General features: G+C 36.7%; 1 protein-coding gene across 11 annotated transcripts in view; it reads right to left on the bottom strand.

The window, feature by feature from the left end:
* Positions 1 to 435: 435 nt before the first annotated feature.
* Positions 436 to 22,223, bottom strand: part of OSBPL8 (oxysterol binding protein like 8) — a 196,329-nt gene continuing 174,541 nt past the window's right edge. For all 11 annotated transcript variants that reach the window (XM_070254190.1, XM_070254193.1, XM_070254195.1 and 8 more), the window contains 5 exons: positions 20,789 to 20,974; positions 20,386 to 20,473; positions 8,617 to 8,722; positions 6,412 to 6,514; positions 436 to 4,685 (listed from right to left, as the gene is read on the bottom strand). In XM_070254190.1, the coding sequence (XP_070110291.1) occupies positions 4,556 to 4,685; positions 6,412 to 6,514; positions 8,617 to 8,722; positions 20,386 to 20,473; positions 20,789 to 20,974 (613 nt within the window). In that variant the 3' untranslated portion in view covers positions 436 to 4,555. The remainder of the gene's footprint in view (positions 4,686 to 6,411; positions 6,515 to 8,616; positions 8,723 to 20,385; positions 20,474 to 20,788; positions 20,975 to 22,223) is intronic.

Consider the following 22,223-nt stretch of genomic DNA (forward strand, 5'->3'; position numbering starts at 1 on the left):
ACATTACTCGGTATAGATTTGGGTAGTGGATTATTCCAAACGCTTAAAACGCTCCGATCCGAGTTCTGTTTACTGTACCGTGGAAAGAGAACGGACACTGAAGTCAGACGTGGATTAAACTTGTGCTGGCTCGCTCTTACTGTGGCTTTTGGAATCACTTCACTTCTCTGGGCCTCAGATGCTTCATCTATAAAATCGGGCTGACTTCCACTTACGGTTACTCGAGTCCTCGAGAAGAGTTATAAAGAGAAGTTAAAAAATTATAAAGAGAAGGCTATAAAGCACCAAGGAAAGCAGACCTTAGGGGTCTAGCGGGTAAACCCTGCCAAGCCTGCGCCATCGTCACAACAACCCCCCTCCCCCAGTTTTTTTTTTTTCAATTTAAAAATTAAGAAATTTAGTCACCATGTTATATGCAAAGTCATCTGATCACAGTTTGCCTTTTTTAAAATTTTATTTAGAATGCCTACTTGTAGAAGTTAGCATAATTTTACAGGTGGTTAGAAAAATTCAATTCTTTTGTCTCTGCAAACATTTATAATAGGTTAGGAATAATAGATTAGAAATGTAATACATTACAAAACAGTAGCCTATGACTATCTGTACATTTACTATAAACCTTAAGGAAAAGAATTTGACAGTGTGCTGTACTTACACTGCAGATAACATACTTTTATTCTATTATACAAAACTGACCAGTGGTAGTTTTTGAATTTATAAATGACCATTAAACAGGATATTTAACTTAGATGTATATTTAGCATGCTAAAAAGTGAAAAAAATGTCAACTGAAGTTCTGTGGCTCATCAGTTCAAATGTTTCGTGGCATTTTTCTTTAAATAAGTTTCAATATTGTAATATAAAGTAATTTTACATGATAAATGCAGAAAGATAAAATTTTCTAAATATTTTAGAAAGTATATTCACATTCACTTTGTCATGGGTTTCTTGTGGCTCTTCTAAATATGTTAATCATATGAAGGAGACACTGGTCCTATCCGATTTTAACAGTCCATCTTCAATTAAAAACTAACAAAACAAATAGTATGTTAGGAGTAACAAAAAGTAAATGAAATATACTAAATTCACCCAATTGGTAAACAAAATGAAACCTAATTACACAACAGTGGCAGGTTATACATTTTAAAGATTCTCTATTTCCGTGTAGTCAAAAAAGATAGCAGTTGAAATGTAAACAGTGATTTGTGTGGGGTTCCCCCCATTGGTTCAAATTGGAAAATTTGGTATCAATGCTAATTTTAGTATTTGATTTCTGTACATTTGACATAATTCAGAATAATCTGCAGCATCATGTATGGCTCATCAGTAATGCCACCATCCCTGTATGTCAAACAAAAAAACCAAAAATATATTCATTGCTCACTAGAAATGCTAAACACTGGAAAAATGGAATTTTATACATTTTTCTTAAATATTTGACTAAGATATTCTTCAAAAAGTTAAAATTGCCTTCCACAGAATTTTGTGTATATGGCACAAGTTGACACCCAAAACTGTGAATTCCATCAAAAAGGCACTGTTTACAATACTCAGAATAATCTGACAAGTCTATTTCAATGACGTCTGAGAGTGCAGAATTTTTGAAATAGGTAAATAGACAAACTCTTATAAAAGTACAGCATTAAGTTTAAATATACTATAGCTATATAAAAGGAAATAAAATGACAGAGATATGACCCTTTTATGACAATTAAACCAATAAACACTTTGAATCATATTATAGTTCTATAACACAAAAATGACAATATTTTCTTAAAGGCACAAAAGCGTGAATACTAAATGAGGGTTGTATTTTACAAGGCCAACTTTTTCAATGGAATGGTGACAAAGATTACACTGTACCTTTATAAGCGATACACAAAAGTACTGACATGAAATACAAGTAAAATATCTATTGCTGAAACTTATTTCATAAGCCCTATTTATCGTCTTTTCCTGGGCCAGCCACATTTCACTACATGGTCGATAACTGAAGGCATAGTACACATTCAACAACTAAAACAGAAATGCACATGTCAATAATTACTACTCACCTAAATTTTCATGTGAAAAAATAAAATTTTTGATCAAATGAGAAAAACTGGTCTTAGTCTTAAATCCTAGAAGACATCATGAGGTTCTCAGACAAGTGGGAACTAAATCATGTTTATGAATCCATGTGTGAAGGAAGGTAAATTTCAGATAGAGAACATTCCAAGTCAATTACCTATGGGGCTAAATACAAGATTATGTGTTCTAAAGAGTTCACATACTAAGCCTAGTGTAAGCACAGGTACTGCTCTAAAACGAAGCCACCGATTCCTGAGTTTTGTGTTCAGTTCACAGAAAGGAACTCATACAACTAAAAGCATAAGGAGATTATTACATTAGATAGATGACTTTAGTGTATAAGAAACAGTCATGAGTTACCATGCTTTTTCTCATGAAACAGTTTTGATTTCTTGGTTTAATAAGAACTCATAACATATGCTCTAAAAAGAAAATAAAAAAATAACCATCTTTCCAATCTTAGAAGAGACTCAAACAAATAAAACACTATTTAGACCAAATGACAATAACCCACAAGTGGATAAGACTAAAACCCCAAAGTGGGGGGTTACCACCAAAAAAATTTTAAGTTTTCAGAGTTTAATGATGAAATAATTTTTAAGATCAGCCAATCGTTATATATAATATAAATACTAATTTAAACCATAAAAAAGATCAAGATATACAATATTTACAAATATCATATCAATGAATAGGCAGTTGAGAATAACGTTGGTAAGAGAAAAGTGAGTGTAAAAATTATATTGACAATTATGAAATACAAACAAAAACTCCCACCTGTTTTAGTGTAGTCATACCTATACTGGGTACAGGTATACCTTATTTATGTTTTAATCAATTTAAAAAATGTTTTCACGTGTACATATGGAATACATTGTTCTGCCAAAAATACATGGCATATTGCTCTTCATAAAACCTAAGGATACTTAAAATAGCTATATTGGTTAGGGGAAAAAAAGCAAGCTCTTTTCTCATTTTCAGTTTTCATAATTTAACAATCATTCCTTGATTTTATATTTATCATGGCATAAATAGTTTAGACTGTCATTTTACTAGTGTCTCACAATCTCTTCTTTGTCAAAGGCAAATGGAGCCAGAGCAATTATTCTCTCCGGCCTTCATTTTTCATTAATAACCACTTCAAAATCTATACTTTCAGGATTCTAAGACATCTTAGGACATGTTCCTAAGCTTAACTACACTTGCAAAAATTGCTCTTGAGGACTATGAATACTTAAGTAAAAACATAAAATAAAAATATTAAACTGAAAAAAAATTAGGAAAAAGTTTGCCTGAGCCTGAACAAAGGGATCTTGAAGAATTGTGGTTTTGCCACAGAATGCAGTTATTAAGAACAGAGAAGGATAATAAAGAATTAAACTTCAGAACTTGATGCTCAACTTATTGGTCATTTTAAAGAAACCAATTTTAAGTACACAGAAATGCCACCAAACAAAGTGTCTTTTCTTATCGCCTTTCTCTTATTTGGCTTTTGAAGTAAAATATTGGTTATAATGTTTTCTATTCTACTCATTCACTGAACACACTAGGGGCTAAATGAGAGCTAAATAAGTTTTTCACAATGAAAAAACATGAATTATCAGCATTTCATATGCCCTATAAACATCTCTAGAATTTGGCCTGTGTGTTATTGGACCAACTGAGTTTAAAAGAAACAAAAATAAAAAAGGACAGTAATCAATTTTGACCACGCTTTTTTCAGTAAGTGCTTAAGGTGGTATTATATAGGTTTGATAAGAAATATATAATCAGTAGATCCAAGTAGCTCCATACTAGTTTATGTTGATATACACATAGGTACATTTATGCTTCTATCTATAAATATTAAATTCTAGGGGTTAAAAAAATTCTTACGTAAACTTTTAAAAAAGCAATTTGCTACCTTGTCTCTCTCAATATGTCAATTTTGACCACAGTTCGTTCTTGCTGTTTCTAAGAAGACACTTGAGCTGGGTGCCTTGGAAATGATTTTTTTTTAACACTACAGTGTATTGAACTATTTATAATATGTCTGTTATCCCATCATTTCTCATTCTGTTTCGTGTCTGTTTTATGAAGAAAATAGATTACTATGCACAATATTTGTAAGATTGATACATATTCCTTATGAACAACATTAAGCTATATCTCAGAACACACTATAGAATACAAAGACTACTGTCGGGTATACGTAAGACACAAGTATGTATACATGTGGATTTATTATACTCACATGTAGACATATTTTCACAAAAGCTAGAAATGTTCTGGCACTTAACACACAGCTCACGTTAATAACCCAATAGCATAGCTCTTGTTTCAGGTCAAGGATAAAAGGTATGAAAAGTCAACACCTCTACATTTATCTCTAAGGTTTTTTGTTTTAGAAATATGGTGACATTTTAATAAAGACCAAACCAACTTGAACATTGGTCCCAGGCCATATCTGATCATTCGAGTTCACTGATTCAACCGTAAAGAACTTCTACTTAAACATGAAGTTTATTATGACTTGAAGCAAAATCAGGAGGAAAATGATGAAGTAGTCTTTTTGTTGCAGAAAATCCGTGGCAGGTGTGCTTGAAACTAAATGATTTCGAAGAGCCATAATATTTCTAAAAAAATAAGCAAGAATAAATTTTAAAATTATCTGTAAAGAATGTTAGCATAGAACTCACAGTTTGATATATGGTTAAGTAGCACGCAATTACGTTATCTAAAGTAACTAGTTGAATCAATTACTACAACCTGAACAGGGAGCTGGTGGTGCCATGTGGAGCCATTATCAGGTCCTGTCTAAATCTGTATTCTACATTGCACCGAATGTCACCTAGTGACGTGCATCAAAAATAATTAAACTTTGATGACATAGAAGTATATCGCCTTCTCTATTATCACGGTAGTTTTACAACAATTTTGCTGCTTAGTTGGCCTACTAAGGTTCTTTTATCTTTAGGGAGATAGAGGTAGAGTTGGAGAAAAATTCTAAATTCCCCAGGAAAAAATAATTAATAAAACAGATTTATGCTCTAGAGGCATTTTATATGCCAACAAAAATAAATGGTAATTTAGTCAAGAAATGAGCTTTCATTATCCTCATGCCACCCTAAGTGCTTTTGGCTAAAAAAGAGCTGATTAGTGAAAACCTTTTCTTTTTCTGATTTCTTCTATTAAAGTGTTTTACCAGTATAGAGAAAGAAAGGCAAAATGAACAAGTAGGTTCACTCTTTATAAATAGAATTAAATTAGGAAAGCTGAGCACTTTTATATAAGGGCTGATGGCACAAAGATGCAGAAGACGCGCTCCCTGCTCTAAAGGAGTGCCCAGTCAACGAGAGGTGGACACACACAGCTCTGTAGTGTAGTAAGCGCTCAAAATGAGTATGGATGGGGAGTTATACAGGCTGAACAGAGGGATCAGTAACTCGACAGGGCAGGGTGAGTGAGCAGAAACGTTAGAAAAAGCTGGCATTTGAGTTGTATTCTGAAGGATAAATAGGGATTTTCTTGATGTGCAGGGGAGGAGGAAGGGCAATCTAAGAAGTGGACTCAGTGTGGGGAAAGATCCCAATATGAGAGAGCACGGTATATTCTGGAGATGTGAGGAGTTTCATAGGACTGGGGTGCGGGACAGGTGTAGGGAATGGCAGGAGATGAGGCTGTAGATGAGAAGAGCAACTAAATGGGAGCCATAAGATCACCAAGAGCAGAGCAAATAACTTTTTGTTTTTTTAATCCTGTATAACATCTAGCACTGGGTGCTGAATACACAAAAGCAGGTTGGCTACTATTAAAAACTTTTAAATCTGATATAGCAATGGGAGGCAACCAATGTGAACTCATGCCAGCCTTAGCCATGGAACAGGGTCAGGCTCCCTTGCCCTCCAAGGAACCTTCCTGACTGTTAATGACCTTTAGTTGTAGGATCATGGGGAGGTATGTGTGGGGAAGGGTCTGGGACTGCAAGAGGAACACTCAAAGGTCTCAGGATAGTTGCTGCTTACCCACCGTTATGGAAGTATTTTAATATTTGAAGAACTGGTGCATTCCAATTAAATAACAGCCATGTACAAAGGAGACTGCATTCCTAGTATGCTACAGCAATAAGGCAGATTCCAAATCTACCCTCACAGACGACAAATAACCACCCTCCCTCTCCCCCCCAACATTTCAGTGCTGAAGGAATTTCATAAGTTTCAGTCCTCAGGTGACAGAAGCCAAGGTTCCATTTTAGCTTAGCACTGTCATAAAAATGTAAAGTTTGCCTATGATTTCTCACGTAACAGGATTCTTAACTACTCCTCTGGACTCAAATGAATAGTCACTGTCAGTACACATTACCTTTTAATTTCTTCCTGTGTTTGTTTTATAGATTCAATGGAATTTTGGATGTCTCCCAGTTCTATTCCTTTCTTTCTTCTTGTACTTGGTTTTAGTGATTGAGCTAAAAAGACATTTAGAATGAAGTTGGTTAAAATAGTGACCATAATTACAAACAGTCTACATTTCAGCTTAATGATTCTCACGTAATACAAATTTTCCTAGGCATTATTTTATGGTTAGAGATTAACATACTAATACTCTGCATTTTTGAAGTTTCAATCATATCATTTCAAAACTAGAACACATGACATGTATTTAAGGTAATCACAAATTAGTTAAATTTTGGATGACATCAGTTTTGTTTTTTAACTAATTAAAATAGATAAAATAGTTCACTAAAGGGGCTGCCCCGTGGCCGAGTGGTTAGGTTCACCCACTCTGCTTCGGTGGCCCGGGGTTTCGCCGGTTCGGATCCTGGGCACGGACATGGCATCGCTCATCAGGCTACACTGAGGTGGTGTCCTACATGCCACAACTAGAAGGACCCACAACTGAAATGTACAGCTATGTACTAGGGGGCTTTGGGGAGAAGAAGGAAAAATAAAAAATAAAATCTTTAAAACAATTAGTTCATTAAAAATACATATATTAATTTGGGGAAGGTATTACTCTCTTCTGTCTCTTGCCCATTTGCCTACATCTGAAGAAGTCAGCTTTCTGAGGTCCCTTTTCAGTAGATTTTGATAGTTCTTCTAGAAATTTTTATTGTCAACCAGCAAACTGTTTTGTTTGTTTTCCCAAATACCCTCTCATATCCATTCTTTCCTGTCCATTTTTGTTCGGATTTTAACCTCTCTCCACGTCTCAGCTTTCTCATTTGTAAAACAGGGATAACACCACTAACTCAGACTTCACACAGTTGTGGTAAGGTGTGTTTAACATCCAGTCTGGCACACGTTAAGTACTCGATAAAGGTCAGCTGATACATTATAGGTAATATAGTGGGGTGGATGAGACAGTGAATTAAGGAACCAAAATACCTGCATATGGAACATATATATACTGCCTTATGGGTATGTCACCTTGGGCAGGTTAACCTGTGTCTCAGTTTCCTTTTCTGTAAAATGGGAACAACAGTATAACTACTAATACTCTCTTCCAGCACACGAGTACCCCGTGACTCCCTGCTTTTAAACCTTTATTCATTTTCTTCCTCTTCTCCTCCAGTATCTTTCCCCCTCCCTGGAACCCTCAAGCCTAGATCGCTGTGTAATCCATTAGAAATCCTAATAATTCATCCAGGTTCCTCTAAGAACCTTCACTCCAACTGAATTCAGCTTCCTTTCCTTTAAACTCTTTACTACTTTCTCATCTACTAATTCCCTGGCATTTATAATTTATTCACTCTAGTGTTCTCTCTGTAAAAAGGAGCTCCCCAACTTAGTGTGAGCTTAGTAGAGGCTATAGCTTTAGAAAAACTTTATCTCAGAACATCTTTGACATTACCTTAATCTTTTCTTGTAGTTCAAGACAGTTTACACATTATCTGACTTGAATAAGAATGGCACACTAATTTAGTCCATAATTTTGATATAGTTATATTTAGACTTACCTGTGACTTCTAAACACTACAATTTATTCTGAGAATGAAAAATTTTTTTCAAGCATGGAACTGAGCTCAAAGCTCAAAAAATGCTTCCTACACTGAATCTAGGAAATCATCAACAATTTTTCAGAAGCTAACAAAGCATTGGAGCCAGTATTACAGTGTGGTGTGGTGTTTTGTTTCTTTTTGCTGAGGAAGGTTAGCCCTGAGCTAACATCTGTGCCAATTTTCCTCCACTTTATTTGTGAGTTGCCACTACAGCATGGCTGGTGAGTGGTGTAGGTCCATGCCTGGGATCCGAACCTGCAAACCCAGGCTGTAGAAGTGGAGCATGCCAAACTTTACCACTAGGCCGTGGGGTCGGCCCCCAGTGTGCTTCTTGATCTGCATGTTTCATCTTTTTTCACTTCCCATGCCTTTACCTTGTGGCCTGGTCTTGAAATTTATCTATAATGTATAATAGCTTTTCTTGCACACCATCCCTGCTCCCACCAAAACTCTTACATAGCTTCTTGAGTTAATATGAAAAAACACTTTCATATATCAAATACAGTGTAGTAATATCCTTTTAAAAATTTAGATTCTTATAGTGAATAGTCTACAGTAAATATTTTTACCTTCACTTCCTGATGAATCCTGGATATCAGGTTCTGGGGAGGAATAGCCTTTTGCTACTTTCTTCTGTTGCCTGGTTGGCTTATGTTTCATTTTTGGGACACTAACCTAAAAAAAAAATGCTATTATGTGATTTTGCACCAAATTTTGTAATTAAAGACCAATGTTGTACAACTGTCAAAACTATCTGTTCATGAGCACAACATTAAGAAATAAAAACAAAGATGAAATAGTCTACTTAAAATTTAAGAAATAAGATGTAATATACAATCAAATTACTTTATTCAATTTTAATTTAAAGTATAAAAAAATATATAATGAAGAGTTCCCTTCCACTCCTGACCCCTATCCACCCAGTCTCTCCCCGATTAAACAGACACTCACTGCTTTTAGTTTGTATATTCTTCAAGAGACATTTTTGTGCACACGCAAATATGAATATGGATCCCCCCTTTTCTTACTGCACCAGTTAGTACCTCCAGTTGAATGTTAAATAATAGTTTCCTTTTTAATCACACTTATCTTGTTCCCAACATTAGAAACATCCCCAATGAATGATGTTGGGTTTCTAATAAGATTATTTAGATTATTTACTTTTAATAATATCAGGACAATGTTAGAAAGTATCTTATAATAAATGGAAATGATAGTATTTTGCAGAGCATGGTTTAAATTTGCTTAAACTTAAAATGAAAGTACTTGAGTGCATGCACAAGATTCAAAAGTATATCAAACCATCAACTCGAACTAAATTGTCCTTAAAATAATAAACTTGAGACTCTCTCCTATTAATAAGCTTGCAATTTTGGAAATCAGTCCTAAATGTAAAAATCCAAATGCAAAGGAAGAAACTTGAATCAGAAGAGCACGGTAATTCACATGCTGAGAAAAACAGGGAGTCAGTGGTCCTAAGTCTTTTTACTCTGTTCTTAACCTGTTTACTGTTTAAATAGGAATTATCTCCAATTACCTATTCTTTCAAATAATTTTGCAAAATCTTATTCATGTGCTTAAAATTAAAATAAAATTTCCATAATTCTATTATAGAAAATAAATAATAAGCAGGCAGGTTCTGGATTCACCCCACAGTGCACCCTCCTTCTTCAAGTCATGGAGACTTAAAATTTTATAATGTCTAAAAAGACAATGTACATACCATTTCAGATGGTACTGTAAATTGAATTGCGTTCTTAATTTCCTTTTAGGATTGTTCATTGCAGGTATTTAGAAACACAACTGATCTTTGTGTGTTCATCTTATACCGTGCAGCTTTGCTAAATTTGTTCATCAGCTCTAGCATATTTCTAATGGATTCTTTGGGATTTTCTATGTATAGGATCACGTAATCTATGAATATGGTAGTTTTACTTCTTCATTTCCAACTTGCATGCCTTTTTATTTTTCTTGTCTAATTTCTCTAGCTAGAACTTCCAGTACAATGTTAAGTAGCAGTGGTGAAAGTGTGCATGCTTGTCTTACTCCTGATCTTAGGGAGAAAGTTTTCACTCTTTCACCACTGAGTATGTTAAAAAACTTTTTTGATTATGAAAGGATATTGGATTTTGTCAAATGCCTTTTCTGTGTCAATTGAGATGAGCACGTGATATTTCCCCTCACTGCTTATAATGTCATGGTGTGTGTCTCTCTGAGTTTATCCTACTTGTACTTTGTAGAGCTTCTTGGATTTGTAGATTCATATCTTTCACGAAATTTGGGGGACTTCTTTCTTCAAACATTCTTTTGCCTCTTTCTCTTCCTCTTCTCTGAGACACCCTTAATGCATATGATGATCCACTTGATGTTGTGCCATAGGTCCCTTAGGCTCTGTTCACTTTTCTTCATTCTTTTTTAAGACTGGATAATTTCAATTGTCCTAAGTTTAATGATTCTGTCTTCTGCCTGCCCAAATCTGTTGCTGAGTATCTTTAGTGAAATTTTCATTTCAGTTATTGTATTTTTGAGCTCCAGAATTTCTGTTACGTTCTTTTGCATAATTTCTCTTTATTGATACTCTGATTTTGTTTATACATCTTTTTCTTGATTTCCTTTAGTTCTTTGTCCCTGTTTCCTTTAACACTTTGACCATATTTAAGAAAAGTGTTTTAAAGTCTTTGGTAAATCTGATATCTGGACTTAATCAGGGATGATTTCTGTCAATTTATTTTGTTCCTTTTAAACAGGAAGCTGTTTCTTTGTATGCCTTGTAATTCTTGGTTGAAAACTGAACATCTGAATCCAAATCCACATTCTTAGAGTTGGTTCAAATTGGAGGTTGATGAAGACTGGTGAGAAGCCATTAATGACAAAGGGAGTCAGCACTCTAACTCTTGGTATACAAAGATTTATTGTAATCAGTAAACTCTACCTTTAGGAGGAAATACAGATGCCCTGGGTGTCTCTATCATGTTAGTGTTGTTAAAGGAAGAAACAAAATTTAAAATGTTTTTGAATTTGTAAATTGTGATAACGTGTGTGTGTATATACATATATAAATTTTACTGTTTTAAGTGCACAATTCAGTAGTACTAAGTATATTCACAATATTGTGCAACCATCACCACTACTTCCAAAACATTTTCATCATCCCAAACAGAGACTCTGTAACAATTAAGCCATATCATCATCTGAGCCTTCCGTAAGTTGTAATCTTTTTGCTGGTGGAGGGGTCTTGCCGCAATGTTGATGGCTGCTGACTGATCAGGGTGGTGGCTGCTAAAGGTTGGGTGGCTGTGGCAATTTCTTAAAATAAGACAACAACGAAGTTTGCTGCATCAATTGACTCTTCCTTTCAAGAATGATATCTCTGGGAGGAGGCGTAGCAAAATGGCGGGATGAGCTGACCTGGGACTCTCTCTCCTCCAAATTACAACAAAAGATTGGAAAAAAACTGAATTTCAGCTAATAAACCTAATGCCAGATGGTCAGAGACCTACAGCACCAAAAAGACAGAGGACGGAGAGGCTGCTGCCGGCCTCAGAGGAGCTGGAATGGGGTAAGAGAGAACTTTGCTCCCTCCCCTAGAGACTGGGATTGCTGCCGTGGGTGCGGGAAGGAGCAAGGGAGGGGCCGCGCGACTGGGGAATCATCCAGGACTCCTGCCGCCAGTACAGTGGAAACCCGCTGACAGGGGAAAGCTTCTGTGTGTGGGGACCTCATCATGCCAGGGCCCTGGGAGACCAGAGAACAGAACTGATCCGAATCCAGATCGGCAGGTGAGAAAAACAGCCCCTCCGCCCACCTCTGGCAAACTGTGCTGGGTGCCGCCATCTTGCCTGAAGGCGGAGAGCTCAGACTGCACGGCTCTCGACCCCCATCTAGTGGCGACAGGCTGTAACTGCAACTGAATTCTACCATCATGCAAAAAAACCGCTCCTCTACCATCCAGCAATTTATAAAAGCCCCAGACCAGAAGTAAAACAATAAAAACACAGAATTAAGTCCTGAGGACTTGGAAATAGGTAAACTAAGTGAAAATGAGTTCAGAGTAGCTATAATCAAAAAAGTCAATGCAGTAGAGAGAAAGATAGAGAAACAAGCCAACGAGTTCTGGAGTTACTTCACAAAAGAGACTGAAATTATAAAGAAGAATCAAACAGAATTACTAGAGATGAAAAACACAATGGACCAGATAAAACAGAATACGGATTCCCTGAATGCCCGTGTAGACACCGTAGAAGAGCAAATTAGCATAATCGAAGATAGACAGGCTGAATGGCTCCAGACAGAGGAAGAAAGAGAACTAAGAATTAAAAAAAAATGAGGAAAATCTCCGAGAGATAGTGGATTCAATGAGGAGAAAGAATTTAAGGATCACAGGAATTCCCGAGAACGTGGAAAAGGAAAATGGAGCAGAAAGTGTGCTTAATGAAATTATAGACGAGAACTTCCCAAATCAAGGGATTGAAGGAGAAATGTGTGTAGAGGAAGCTTTCAGATCTCCCAGATTTGTCAATGCAAAAAGACCTACTGCAAGGCATATAGTAGTACAAACGGCAAAAATGAAAGACAAAGAAAGAACACTCAGGGCAGCAAGACAGAAGAAAATAACCTACAAAGGAACTCCTATCAGACTTTCAGTGGATTTCTCTATAGAAACCTTACAAGCTAGGAGAGAATGGAGTGACATATTCAAAACTTTAAAAGATAAAAATCTTCAGCCAAGAATACTCCATCCAGCAAGAATATCCTTCAGATATGAGGGAGAAATTAAATCTTTTCCAGACAAACAAAAGTTAAGGGAATTTGGAACCAAAAATCCTCCACTACAAGAAATCCTCAAGAAGCCTCTCATACCTGAAAAAAGAAAAAAGGGAGATAGGGGTCACAACCACAGAGTAGGGAGACAGACAGATAGAACCAGAATAGGATAGCAAATATTCAACTATAGCATTAGGATAAAGGTAAGGAAACTACCAAAGCAAAGACGATCTTATCACTCTAACTACAAACTCATAACACGAGTTGGAATAAGAAATGAAAATAATAATTTAGGAGGGGAAGAGCAAAGGGACTAAATCAGTCTAGGCCAAATAAGTAAGAGACCACCAGAGAATAGACTATATTATACACGAGATTCTAAATATAAACTTCAGGGTAGCCACTAAACTAAATAACAGAACAGAGCCACAAAACATAAATAAGGAAAAATCTAAGAAACCCAGCATAAGAAATTGCAGTAGTCAATGGGTAGGCTAAAGCACACAGGACGAGATACAAAAGTAATGCAGGAAATCCAGATAACGAGCGACAGATTGTCAGCATTAAGTCCACATGCATCAATAATCACCCTCAATGTAAACGGATTGAACTCTCCAATAAAAAGACACAAAGTGGCAAAATGGATTAAAGAACAAGATCCAACAATTTGTTGCCTCCAGGAAACACATCTCAGCCCCAAGGACAAACACAGGCTCAGAGTGAAGGGGTGGAGGACAATACTTCAAGCTAATAGCAAGGAAAAAAAGGCAGGTGTTGCAATTCTTATATCAGACCAAGTGGATTTCAAAATAAGACAGGTAAAGAGAGACATAGAGGGACAATACATAATGATCAAAGGGACACTTCATCAAGAAGAAATAATGCTTATAAATATCTGTGCACCCAACACAGGAGCACCAAGCTTCTTAAAGCAACTCTTAACAGACCTAAAGGAAGATGTTAAAAACAACACGATAATAGTAGGGGACCTCAACACCCCACTCACATCAATGGACAGATCATCCAGACAGAAAACCAACAAGGAAATAGTGGAGCTAAACGAAAAACTAAAACAATTGGACTTAATAGACATATATAGATCACTTCATCCTAAAACAGCAGAATACACATTCTTCTCAAGTGCACATGGAACATTCTCAGGGATAGACCATATATTGGGAAACAAGGCAAGCCTCTACAAATTTAAAAAACTTGAAATAATAAGAAGCATCTTCTCCGATCATAATGTTATAAGGCTAGAAATTAATTACAAGAAAAAAGCTGAGAAAGGCACAAAGATGTGGAGACTAAACAATACTCTACTGAACAAGCAATGGATCATTGAAGAAATTAAAGAAGAAATGAAAACATACCTGGAAACAAATGAAAATGATAACATGCCATACCAACTCATATGGGATATAGCAAAGGCTGTATTAAGAGGAAAATCCATTGCAATACAGGCACATCTTAACAAACAAGAAAAATCCCAAATAAGCAATCTTAAACTACACGTAACTGAACTAGAGAAAGAAGAACAAATAAAGCCCAAAGTCAGCAGAAGGAGAGAAATAATAAAAATCAGAGCAGAAATAAATACTATTGAAACAAAAAAGGTGGTAGAAAGGATCAATGAAACAAAGAGCTGGTTCTTTGAGAAAATAAATAAAATTGACAAACCCCTAGCCAGACTTACAAAGAAAAAAAGGGAGAAAGCTCAAATAAACAAAATCAGAAATGAAAGAAGAGAAATAACAGACTCTGCAGAAATACAATGGATTATTAGAGAATACTATGAAAAACTCTATGCTAACAGAATGGATAACCTAGAGGAAATGGATAAATTCTTGGACTCCTACAATCTCCCAAAGCTCACTTAAGAAGAAGCAGACAATTTGAACAGACCACACTCACAAGGAAAGAGATTGAAACAGCAATCAAAAACATCCCAAAGAATAAAACCCCAGGACCAGACAGCTTTCCTGGGGAATTCTACCAAACTTTCAGAGAGGATTTAATACCTATCCTTTTCAAGCTATTCCAAAAAATTAGGGAGAATGGAACACTTCCTAACACATTCTATGAGGCCAACATCACGCTGATACCAAAGCATGACAAGGACACCACGAAAAAAGAGAACTACAGGCCAATATCACTGATGAACATAGATGCAAAAATTCTAAACAAAATTTTGGCAACCTGAATTCAGCAATTCATCAAAAGGATCATACATCACGATCAGGTGGGATTCATACCAGGGACACAGGGATGGTTCAACATCCGCAAATCAGTCAACGTGATACACCACATCAACAAACTGAGGAATAAAAAGCACATGATCATCTCAATAGATGCAGAGAAAGCATTTGACAAGATCCAACAGCCATTTATGATAAAAACTCTGAACAAAATGGGCATAGAAGGGAACTACCTCAACATAATAAAGGCCATATATGACAAACCCACAGCCAACATCATACTCAATGGGCAAAAACTGAGCGCCGTCCCCCTGAAAATAGGAACGAGACAAGGATGCCCTCTATCACCACTCTTATTTAACACAGTACTGGAGGTCCTGGCCAGAGCAATCAGGCAAGAAAAAGGAATAAAAGGAATCCAAATAGGGAGGGAAGAAGTGAAACTCTCACTGTTTGCAGACAACATGATCTTATATATAGAAAACCCCAAAGAATCCATTGGAAAACTCTTAGAAGTAATCACCAACTACAGCAAAGTTGCAGGGTATAAAATCAATTTGCATAAATCAGTACCATTTCTATATTCTAATAACGAACTAACAGAAAAAGAACTCAAGAACAAAATACCATTCACAATCGCAACAAAAAGAATAAAATACCTTGGGGTAAATTTAACTAAGGAAGTGAAGGACCTATATAATGAAAATTACAAAGCCTTTCTGAGAGAATTGGACCATGACATAAGGAGATGGAAAGACATTCCATGTACACGGATTGGAAGAATAAACATAGTTAAAATGTCCGTTCTACCTAAAGCAATCTACAGATTCAATGCTACACCCCAATCAGAATCCCAATGGCATTCTTTACAGAATTAGAACAAAGAATCCTAAAATTCATATGGGGCAACAAAAGACCCTGAATTGCTAAAGCAATCCTGTGAAAAAAGAACAAAACGGGAGGCATCACAATCCCTGACTTCAAAACATACTACAAAGCTACAGTAATCAAAACAGCATGGTACTGGTACAAAAACAGGTGCACAGATCAATGGAACAGAATTGAAAGCCCAGAAATAAAACCACACATCTATGGACAGCTTATCTTCGACAAAGGAGCTGAGGACCTACAATGGAGAAAAGAAAGTCTCTTCAACAAGTGGTGCTGGGAAAACTGGAAAGCCACATGTAAAAGAATGAAAATTGACCATTCTTTTTCACCATTCACCAAAATAAACTCAAAATGGATCAAAGACCTAAAGGTGAGACCTGAAACCATAAGGCTTCTAGAGGAAAACGTAGGCAGTACACTCTTTGACATCAGTATTAAAAGGATCTTTTCGGACACCACGTCTTCTCAGAGAAGGGAAACAATAGAAAGAATAAACAAATGGGACTTCATGAGACTAAAGAGCTTCTTCAAGGCAAATGAAAACAGGATTGAAACAAAAAAACAACCCACTAACTGGGAAAAAATATTTGCAAGTCATATATGTGACAAAGGCTTAATAACCATAATATATAAAGAACTCTCACAACTCAACAACAAAAAAATCAAACAACCCAATCAAAAAATGGGCTGGAGACATGAACAGATATTTCTCCAAAGAAGATATTTGGATGGCCAATAGGCACATGAAAAGATGCTCATCATCGCTGATCATCAGGGAAATGCAAATCAAAACTATACTAAGATATCACCTTACACCCATTAGAATGACAAAAATATCTAAAACTAATAGTAACAAATGTTGGAGAGGTTGTGGAGAAAACGGAACCCTCATACATTGCTGATGGGAATGCAAACTGGTGCAGCCACTATGGAAAAACAGTATGGAGAGTCCTCAAAAGATTAAAAATAGAACTACCATACTATTCCACCAGCTATTCCACTACTGGGTATCTATCCAAAGAGTTTGAAGTAAGCAATTCCAAAAGTTCTATGCACCCCAATGTTCACTGCAGCATTATTTACAATAGCCAAGACATGGAAGCAACCTAAGTGCCCATCAACAGATGAATGGATAAAGAAGATGTGATATATATAGACAATGGAATACTACTCAGCTGTAAAACAGAACAAAATCATTCCATTTGCAATAACATGGATGGACCTTGAGGGAATTATGTTAAGTGAAATAAGCCAGTTACAGAAGGATAATCTCTGTATGACTCCACTCATATGAGGAAGTTAAAAATGTGGACAAAGAGAACAGATTAGTGGCTACCAGGGGAAAGGTGGGGTGAGGGGTGGGCACAAAGGGTGAAGTGGTGCACCTACAACATGAATGACAAACATTAATGTACAACTGAAATTTCACAAGATTGTAACCTATCATTAACTCAATAAAAAAAATAAAAATAAAAGAATGATATCTGTGTACCATGTGATGCAGTTTGATAGCATTTTACCCACAGTAGAACTTCTTTCAAAATTGGAGTCAATTCTCTCACACTCTGCCATTGCTTTATCAACTAAGTTTATGTAATATTCTAAATCCTTCGTTGTCATTTCAACAATCTTCACAGCATCTTCACCAGGAATAGATTCCATTTCAAGAAACCACTTTCTCTGCTTATCCATAAGAAGCAACTCCTCATCCGTTCAACTTTTATCATGAGGTTGCAACAATTCAGTCACATCTTCAGGCCCCACTTCTAATTCTAGTTCTCTTGCTGTTTTCACCACATCTACAGTTACTTCTCCCACTGAAATCTTGAACCCCTCAAAGTCGTCCATGAGGGTTGGAATCAACTTCTTCCAAACTCCTGTTGATCTTGATATTTTGACCTCTTCCCATGAATCACAAATGTTCTTAACCGCATCTAGAATAGTGAATCCTTTCCAGAAGGTTTTCAATTGACTTTGCCCAGAACCATCAGAGGAATCTATCTATGGCAGCTACAGTCTTATGAAATGTATCTTTTAAATAATAAGACTTGAAAGTTGAAATTACCTCTTGATCCATGGGCTGCAGAATGGATGCTGTGTTTGCAGGCATGAAAACAACACTTATCTCATTGTATATCTCCGTCAGAGCTCTCGGGTGACCAGGTGCATTGTCAATGAGCAGTCATATTTTGAAAGGAATCTGTTTTTCCTGAGCAGTCAGTCCCAACAATGGGCTTAAACTATTCAGTGAGCCATGTTGTAAACATGTGCTGTCATCCAGGCTTTGTTGTTCCATTTATGGAGCACAGGAACAGTAGATTTACCATAATTCTTAGGGGCACTAGGATTTTCAGAATGATAAATGAGCATTGGCTTCAACTTAGTCATCAGCTGCATTAGCCTGTAACAAGAGAGTCAGCCTGTCCTTTGAAGCTTTGAAGGCAGGCACTGACTTCTCCTCTCTAGCTATGAAAGTCCAGGATGGCATCTTCTTCCAATAGAAGGTTGTTTCGTCTATATTGAAAATCTGCTGTTTAGTGTAGCACCTTCATTAATGATCTTAGCTAGATCTTCTGGATAACTTGCTGCAGCTTCTCCAGCAGCACTTGCTGCTTCACCTTGCACTTCCATGTTGTAGAGATGGCTTTTTTCTTAAACCTCATGACCCAACCTCTGCTAGCTTCAATATTTTCTTGTGCAGCTTCCTCACCTCTCTCAACCTCCACAGAATTCAAAGGAGTCAGGGCCTTGCTCTGGATTAGGCTTTGGCTTCAGGGAATGTTGTGGCTGGTTTGATCTTCTATCCAGACCACTAAAACTTTCTCTGTGTCAGCAATAAGGCTGTTTTGCTTTCATATCATTCGTGTGTTCACTGGAGTAGCACTTTTCATTTCCTTCAAGAACTTTTCCTTTGCATGGCACAAGAGGCCTAGCTTTCAGCCTGTCTCAGCTTCCAACATGCCTTCCTCACTAATCATTTCTAGCTTTTGATTTAAGGTGAGAGACGTGTGACTCTTCCTTTCACTTGAACACTTAGAGGTCATTGTAGGGTTATTAAGTGGCCCAATTTCAAGGTTGTTGTGTCTCAGGGAATAGGGAGGCTGGAGGAGAGGGAGAGAGATGGGGGGATGGCCAGTGAGTGGAGCAGTGAGAACGCACAACATTTATTGATTAAGTTCACTGTCATATATGGGCGTGGTTTGTGGCACCTGAAAACAATGATGATAGTAACATCAAAGATGACTCATCACAGATCACCATAATATAATAATGAAAAAGTTTGAAATATTGCTAGAATTACCAAAATGTGACACAGAGACATGAAGTGAGCAAATGCTGTTGGGAAAATGGTGCTGACAGACTCGCTTGACAAAGGGTTGCCACAAACCTTCAATTTGTAAAAAGTGCAATATCTGCGAAGGACAATAAAGTGAAGTGCAATAAAATGAGGTATGCCTGTGCTCCATTTGTTCAGTGAATTTCTCAGACTGTTTTTCCAAAGCCTGTTTTCCTTGTTGTACATGGTCATTGAAGTCTCTGTTCCTTAGTTTGTTTTCTACTAGTATTTTGACAGAAATTTCCTTGAACACCAGTAGCTAAACAAATAAAGACAAAAACAAAAAGAATACTCTTCCATACTGGCAGTCTGGTTCTGTGCACAGATACTCCCTTAACACTTAGCCAGGCTTGCACCAAGCCTAGCTATTAGTCTGAGGGCTAATATTTCAGCCTAAGCTGAAAGCTTAGAGATTTCTCAGGTCTTTTTAGAGCATAAGCATCTTGCCTTGCGCATCTGCAGGGCTTCCTAAATTCCCCTGTATTCACGGGGCTTTTCAGTGCCCTAGTTTCCCAAAGAATCTTTCCTCAGCTTTTGTTCCTGGGCCTTACGTGGTCTGTCGTAAGGTTTCAGCATTAATCTTTTGCCCCAGCTATCTGCAGGTTATTAATTGGGCTTGCAATATTTTCAAGCAATGCCTGTAGCTCTCTGGCTGAGTTCTGAATTAGACAAAACAGAGATGTGTGCCCTGCACAAATCCTTCAGGGAGCCCCCAGACAGGTTACAACAGACACACACAATTTGTGAATAAGGTCTGCTCTGCTGCCTCTGGAATCAGGACTCACACTGGAAATGTTGGGACCCTTCAAGACTGCCATTGCACCAGGGAGGTGTTGGGGCAAGGGCAAATAAAAATACTCTAAAGATTTCCTACTGCTTTGAAGTCACCTCTTTCTTGACTCAGTGTTCACTCAGTTGCTGCAAATCTCTTATTATTTTCCAGAGTCTTGGCCAATTTGGTTCTGACAGATTCTGCTTGCTTTTTGATGTTTCTTTGTGGGGACAGGAACTTGGAGCTGCTTACTCTGCCAGTTTGCTTACCCAAAATTTTAAATTTTGAAACGAAATTTTAAATGTTGGCAGCCAAAGATACTAAGGATTTAAAAGACTTATATGCCTAGCAGATCAGGTTACTTTTTATTACATACCATTGGAGTGCGATGTTTCACTTTGGTCTGGATAACACCATCTTTTTCGAACTGTATCATATCATTAAGGGGGTCCCATGGTCGGGTACTAGAAAATGAAAAAAAAGCCACTTGTTTAATAACTAACTGAAAGCTTTTTCAAAAACTTTCTATTTGATTAGATTTTCATTAGTAATTATAAACCTAGCTTAAGATTTAGGTTTGTCATATCTAATCTTCTGAGCCTCAGCTTATTTTAAGGCTAACTACTATCATGGAGTTAAATTTATAATAAATGAAACATCAAATTTAAAATCTCATACTAATTTATATATATGACAATAAAAAAACTAACAATAAAAATTCTAGAAATGAAGGCAACACACTATGCTGACATATGTTTGTAATATATTCAATTACTTACTCTGCAAACTTGTAATGCCATTCTCCTGTGAGTGGATCCAGTTCAAATAACTTGCAAGTCCACTCTTCATTTTTCGTTTTCCGATCTCTGGCAGCTTGTCTTTGAGCTTCTTCTAAGACATATTTCTCTTGAGTAGCTTCTGTTTGGTCTTTGGCATTTATGGCTCGAGTTACCCGCTGCCAGAGTCTAATACGTGTACAAAAATAGTATTAAAACAACAGAAAATCAACTCCATATAGAATAGGCTTGAATCCCCTTGAGAAGAAAATGATGCCCATGTGGGTTTTTGGCTTTGACAAAGTTCTTGCTCAGATGCTTAAAAATGAGTCCAGATGTAACAAGTGGTGCCATGAGTAGAGAGATACAATGGAGACTAATTTTTTTTATTGGCAAGAGCAATGTATTACATGGGTTCTTGAATGTATGGCAATGAATGGTACTGACCCAAGATGACAGGAGTGTAATGAAGGCTCAGGAATCTACATTTTTAACCAGTTCCCCAGCTGATTCTTCTACATACTGTTTAAGATCCACTGGACTCAAAGATCCAACAGTGTAATGCCAGGCTTCTCGACCTTGGATGCAGCAATTATCAGGGAACTTTTAACAGGATCTCTGGGGGTGGGCCCAAGTATTTTTTTAATGTTTCCCGGATAATATTAATGTGTAGCCAGAGTTGAAAACTACTTATTTAACAAGAAAAGAAGACTGAGGTAAAATCTTCCCACCTACTCAAGTTTAGTTTTTTATCAGATAAATAAAACTGTATCTATCTTCCACCTATCTGGGAAGACAGCATGTTGGGAGTGAAAGAACAAAGGCTTTGGAATCACGTAGGCTTGGGTTAAATACTAGATCTGCCACTGTTTGGCTGGTGAATTTAAAGTTACTTATCCTACGACTTGTTTTCTTCATCTTTTAAAAGAAGTTAAATTATAGCCACACCTCAAAAATTGTTGTCTAACTTGGCAAAGCTTCGCTCTGGACAGAGAGCATCACGTGATTACAGCTGAAACAAAATTTTTAGAACTGGCGCATACCTATTCTTCCATCTTTGACCACCTCAACTTTGAGTGTAGAAGGAAAGTACATATAGACTTGAATCCCCGTGAGAGAGAATGATAATGCACGTGGGAACGTGTAATGAGGACTAAACTATGTAATGTGTATAAAGTACCTAGCATAGTATCTTTTACACAGACGCCTCCTTCTCCTAACACAAAGAGATATAATAAGAATAAAATTGTGCAATGTGTATAAAATATTTCTGGTTCCAAAGTATTAGAGATACAGCAAGAATTTCATGATTTAAGAACAGAAACTATGGCCTTAATTATTACCCAACTAATGTAAATTCTATACAAGCTTGCACATCTAGCACCATTCTTGTATCATGGAAAATAAAACAAAAGTAGATTTTTGCACCACTCCCTTC

The sequence above is a fragment of the Equus caballus genome, chromosome 28 (genome assembly GCF_041296265.1).
Source record: "Equus caballus isolate H_3958 breed thoroughbred chromosome 28, TB-T2T, whole genome shotgun sequence".
In the NCBI taxonomy this organism is placed as follows: domain Eukaryota; kingdom Metazoa; phylum Chordata; class Mammalia; order Perissodactyla; family Equidae; genus Equus; species Equus caballus.